Source organism: Triticum aestivum, chromosome 7D (assembly GCF_018294505.1).
Source record: "Triticum aestivum cultivar Chinese Spring chromosome 7D, IWGSC CS RefSeq v2.1, whole genome shotgun sequence".
Lineage (NCBI taxonomy): Eukaryota > Viridiplantae > Streptophyta > Magnoliopsida > Poales > Poaceae > Triticum > Triticum aestivum.
Genome location: NC_057814.1, coordinates 82,119,268 through 82,124,780, shown reverse-complemented (window position 1 = coordinate 82,124,780; position 5,513 = coordinate 82,119,268). Strand labels below are relative to the sequence as shown.

Here is a 5,513-nt window from a genome sequence, read left to right as displayed (position 1 = left end):
GTTCTCACTAGCTCGAGTCCCAGGGATAGCACTAAGCGCATCAGAGGCATGAAAAATGCTTTTGTTCAGCTCCGAAGACTGCAAAGTAATAAAATGAGTCAATGGTACTAAAAGCTGATTTCATCCAACCGTCGTTTCAAAAGAGGTAAAAACAACATACAACTCTGTTCATGAGAGGTCCGTACTCCCTAAACCCGCCTTGAAGCTCTCTGATGCTCTCGTTGTAGGCTTCATTCTCGGAGGCGTCATGAACAGGTCTTCGGCATCTGTTGTCGTCCACTGGGGCCTCAGACGCAGACGATGCTTGATGCCGTCGTTGTATCACAACATGTGATCCTCATACTCGCCCCAGTCAAGCACTCTCCTCTCCGTATCTTTGCGTCCTTTCCACTCGTTCCATTCCTTCACGTATCTCGCATGTTCGGCTTCCCAGTCCGTGATTGATTGATTGTTCTTCCTGCTCATCATGCAATGCATAAGAAAGAATGTAAAACACCCTTCTTGTATGAATGTAAAACATCAAAACAAGGCCTTAGAATCGATGAGGACGGCTTGTGGTACTCACTGGTGTAGGTCGTAGCCACCGGTATCATGGCCGGCTGGTGGTGTGTGTTGCGCCTTACCAAATTGTGCGGCAACACGCTGTGGCAAGTGGTACTCCACGGCATAGACACAAATCATGGGCACGATGCACCGGAAGAGAAGTTGGTCCTGCTTGCACATGCTATTCATCTTGAACCCCCACTCTCGATCATCACTATATGGCCGCCAAGTAACCTATAACCAAACAATGGTAAGCTCAAGTGAAAGTGTTATCAAAACTATTCAAAATGTAGTTCTTATACCTGGAAAGCTGTGAGAGCATCAAGCTCGTTGCTGAAGACCTTGTACAAGGCCTTCGATTCGCCCGTGTAGACACGCACCACGTCCCAAGCGTATGCGACGGTCGGGTTCTGATCATCTTCGTTATCTCCGCCATAGTCCGTCCATGCACGCGAGCGCAGCTTCTCCGGATGGCCAACCGGGATTCGCTCCTACATCCAAATGGAGAGGCCCCATACACATCCACACATACCGGGCGTGACTTCCGCTCTCTGGGTCGCGTCGCCAAGCTACAAACCAAGTATAGATGATAAGATGTCAAAATCTAAAGCAGCACACGTCCATGATATTTGAAAGAAAGTGATATTCACTTACCGAACGGTATAGGTAGGTGAGTCCGGCGGTCCCCCCAGCTGTACCTCGCATCCCAGTCCTTTAGGAAGTCGAGATACATCCATAGGGCAGAGTTCCTGGAGCAGTCCAGAAACACTACCTCCGTGAGAATGTACCACAGGTAGGCCCTGGCGTACTGCTCCACCACTCGGGGCTCGGCATCTTCCGGGCACTTGCTCCGGTGCTTCAGGAGCCATGGCAGCGGTATGCCGGAAGTCCGGTTGCTCTTAGCGGGGCGCGCGCGGGGGGGGGGGGGGGGGGTAGTCGCCGATGAGGCTGACAACCCTATCGTGCCAGTTCGCCCTCTCCACTCTTCCTGTGAGAGCACGACCCTCGAGCGGTAGGGCCGTAATCATCGCCCAATCCTCGAGGGTCACGGTCATCTCCCCACATGGAAGATGAAAGCTGTGCGTCTCTGGCCGCCACCGGTCGATCAAAGCCGTGAGAGCTGAGTGGACGAGCGTCGGCGGCTTACGCTTGAACTGCAGGACGAAACCCAATAGTCGGGCTCTCCTGAAGAACGGTGCGTATCGCTCGTCGTACTCCATCTTAACCGTCGTCTTGTGAGCCCTCATCCGCAGTGGCGGCAGCATCTGTGAAAATCAATAACCAAAGCATAATTAGCATGGACATAATAGTTAGCAACTTGTTTTCATCAATTTGAAATATTTGGTTTAAAATGATAATTACCACTCCATTCTCAATGAAACGGGCACGATGACGCTTGTCGAACCTAGGGTCAAGCATTGTGTACTTCGTGCCGATGTCGTCCGCAAGAGGTGGCCACCTAAAAGAATTACACAAGCATATCAAAAGATTTTTCAACATGAACTAGGGTTCATCATTAACTACGAAACATATCGATGCATAACAAAGGTTCATCACATCCAAAAAAACCTATGAGTTCAATCTCTGAATAATCATATATCAAGATTATCATGAACATGAAATAAATACAATACATATATCAAGAACTAATTAAAATACATATATCAAGATGCAATCACCATGGTTCAAATGCATCATATCATATCATATCATATCATATTTCTCCAACAACACCCAACATGCATCATATCATATTGTTTTCAAAAACAAAAACCATGAACTAGGGTTCATCTTGAGGGATTAACCATGTTTACTCCAACAAAATCCACTACTTGCATCATATAAGATCCACATGCATCCTATATCAAAACAAATATCTCCAATATTCATCATATCATAAATTTTTTTAACACAAAAATTTATGAACTAGGTTCATCTTGAGGGTTCAACATTTGTTGTCCAATCATATCCACTACTTGCATCATAGCATATCAACATGCATCATCATATCACAATAAATTCCTTCAACATGCATCATATAAAAAAATCTTCCAAAAATAATATGAACCAGGGTTCATCTTCACATAACCATACCAACTAGTGACTAGAGTTCATATCTAACACAATATAACGTCTATAATCAACCTAAATCAATCCTAGGGTTCAAAATATTTAAATCTAGTTCAAGAAGGGGGGGTGATTTGAATCAAATAATGTGACGAATCGGAAGCTATTTGACTAAAACTAATTGGAGGGATCGAAGGAGCTTACTTTTCTTTCTTCGGGGCCATCTCGATCCGCAAAAACGGTGAAGAAACGAGGAGATCTGAGGGGGGGAGTGGAGGAGAAGAGAGAGGGGCGAGAGGAAGAACTCCTCTGTTCTTGGGTGGGTGGTTGGGGGAGAAGGGGAAGGGTGGGGCGGCCGGCGGCTTATAACTGCCCGCACCCTACCGCCAGGGCCCTCGGCGGTAGGATCGGACAGGCTACCGCCATGTACTGCGGCGGTAGGGTCGGACGGAGGGGGGATGGAGGCCGTTTACGCTGCTGACGTGGATAAGTTTCCTACCGCCGCAGTTTCCGGCGGTAGCCTAGCTAATCCTACTGCCGGGCCTCGTGGCGGTAGGGAAAATGGTCAAATGTCGAAATTTTTTCAAAGAGGGGTCAGATCCCGATTTTGTTTGTCAAAAGAGTCAAAACAGGAAATTTTGCCGCGATCAACCAGTGGCGAAGCCACGTTTTAGCTGGGTAGTCAGTTGACTACCCAACTTTTTTTAAAAATCAACGTGCACATGTATGGATCCTGCAAAAAATACTACAAACTCACATATTTGACTACACAATTTTAAATTGACCACACAAGCTTAAAATTCTGGCACCGCCACTGCGATCAACACCGATCGACATGCATGCTGATCCAAGAACTCAAATCACTAGCCCATAACCATCGAATCACACAAGGCGTGTGCATGCATGCATGCACGAATGCAGCAGCTATTCCTGGACCGGGACCGTGTCGTGCACAAAAAAGAGACTAGCCAAAACACACCGATCGACGTAGAGACACGCACCACCTACGCCCACAAAACGGGCAGGCACATCACCATGGGTCGCTATCGATCGATCCACGTAGCTAGCGCGGCCCACGCAAGAGAGCGCCGCGGCAGCTGGCAGACAGCCCGCCCGCTGCTTGCGGCTTGGCACCCTTGAGCCCCGACACCATGTCCCCCGCCGCCGCGACTTCCCTCTCCGGATCGACCTCCACTGCCACCACCGAGCATCGATCGCGGCCATCTAATATCTCTCTCCAGTCTCCACACCCGCATGTGCGTCGTCGGCCCCCGTGCCCCGCGCGTGCGTGCGTGCGTGTATATATACGCCGCGCATCGATGCCACTGTGTTGCTGGACAGCTGGAGTAGCTAGCTTGACCACTGTCCTGTCCAAGGAGAGGAGCCACCTGCGCCATGGAGCTGGAGCTGGAGCTGGGGCTTGCACCGCCGAACCACGCGGGATCGTGCGGCAAGAGGGGGACGAAGGAGGCGTTCGGGATCGACAAGGCTGGGCTGCCACTCATCCTGCGCGACGACGATGGTGACCACGGCAGCAGCTGCAGCGATGCCCGCGACTGGGAAATGAGCAACAAGTGAGTTCTTCATCGATGGTGTACGTGCTCTTCGCTTTCATGGAACTGACCGCAGGGTTGCCTGCAAGTCGTGCAGGAAGAAGAGGCTGGTGGGGTGGCCGCCGGTGAAGAGCGCGCTCCGCCCGCGCAGCAATGGCGGCCACGTGAAGGTGAAGATGGAAGGGGTGCCCATCGGGAGGAAGGTGGACCTGTCCCGCCACGCCTCCTACCACCAGCTCCACCACACGCTCCGCCTCATGTTCCCCTCCTCCACTTCTCACCATGGTGATCCATACGCCGTCACCTACGAGGAAGGGGATGGGGATTGGATGCTCGTCGGAGACGTGCCGTGGGAGTAAGTTGTGGTTCCTTAATTTCTTCTGCGCGCATTCCCCTCTCATTGCATCCAACCGTTGGCGTCTCGACTAACAGTGAGGTGCCGAATCAATCTCTTGCAGGGACTTTGTCATGTCGGCCAAGCGGCTCAAGATACTACTCGTGTAACCGACTACAGTAGTTGCCATTGCTAGTTGAGTTTGGGGGTCATGGATCTGCACCGGCCCGCCGTGTGTGACTATTTAGTTTTAGCTCACTGAATAATTTTTGCACATGTTGCCGTCACGTCGACAAGTATATGGAACTTTCTGAGTTTTTCTCTCTGGTCCAGTGTTTAATGTTTCGGCAACAGAACAAAATCGGTCTTCACCGAAACGTCGGAAAATTATTTCAAAATTCGATCCATCAAAATTTACTCATTTTTTATGGATGTTGACCAAATTTGAATTTTGTTTGAAGTTAGTGAATATGACCCGGAATTTTGAGTTACAAATATTTCGGTACACGCGGAAATTACCAAAATATTGGAAAAATCGTTGAATTTTTAAACCATGCTCCTGTCTTTAGAGTTATATAAACTGCAGTACTACCCAAATCCTCCTTTACACGTGATGTGCAATAATCCGTCGTCCAAGTTGCCTCCAGAGTTATAATACAAGTTGTTTCAGTGTATTTTCAGAACTACTTCAATGACATTCGAGAGACATTTGACCGATGAACTGGGACTGAATTTCTAGAACCAAAATGAAATTTCAGAAATATTCCAAAACAACAGAAGTACAACCAAACTGTACGTTGGAGACCGTCGTTATAGTGGTGCTTTTGTATGTTCTGGACATGGACTTCTCCAGATCAAACAAAATCTAACTAAAATCATGCATGAAAAATTCTTTTTTTTTTTTGAATGAAAGGGATCTTTCCCCCGATTTCAGTAACGAAACCCAAATAGTATTGTTACAGCCACAACACACCCGTCCCGTCACCTATGCGCTGCAAAACGCATATCTCTCCTAG

General features: G+C 48.6%; 1 protein-coding gene across 2 annotated transcripts; it reads left to right on the top strand.

The window, feature by feature from the left end:
* The first annotated feature begins 3,956 nt into the window (after positions 1 to 3,956).
* Positions 3,957 to 4,761, top strand: LOC123163653 (auxin-responsive protein IAA20). Of its 2 annotated transcripts, XM_044581009.1 has the most exons (3): positions 3,957 to 4,184; positions 4,240 to 4,518; positions 4,622 to 4,761. In XM_044581009.1, the coding sequence occupies exons 1-3, from the start codon at positions 4,006 to 4,008 to the stop codon at positions 4,665 to 4,667; spliced, it is 504 nt and encodes a 167-aa protein (XP_044436944.1). In that variant the 5' UTR covers positions 3,957 to 4,005; the 3' UTR covers positions 4,668 to 4,761. The 2 variants fall into 2 exon arrangements, with proteins under 2 accessions (XP_044436944.1, XP_044436945.1); XM_044581010.1 differs by lacking the exon at positions 4,622 to 4,761 and having other exon boundaries at positions 4,261 to 4,522.
* Positions 4,762 to 5,513: the final 752 nt, after the last annotated feature.

What these genes read in the sequence shown, in the direction of transcription:
- LOC123163653 (XM_044581009.1), top strand. Translation starts at nt 4,006, where the DNA reads ATGGAGCTGGAGCTGGAGCTGGGGCTTGCACCGCCGAACCACGCGGGA. An exon ending in GACTGGGAAATGAGCAACAA is followed by an intron (nt 4,185 to 4,239) that starts GTGAGTTCTTCA and finishes AACTGACCGCAG; the next exon opens with GGTTGCCTGCAAGTCGTGCA. An exon ending in GTCGGAGACGTGCCGTGGGA is followed by an intron (nt 4,519 to 4,621) that starts GTAAGTTGTGGT and finishes AATCTCTTGCAG; the next exon opens with GGACTTTGTCATGTCGGCCA.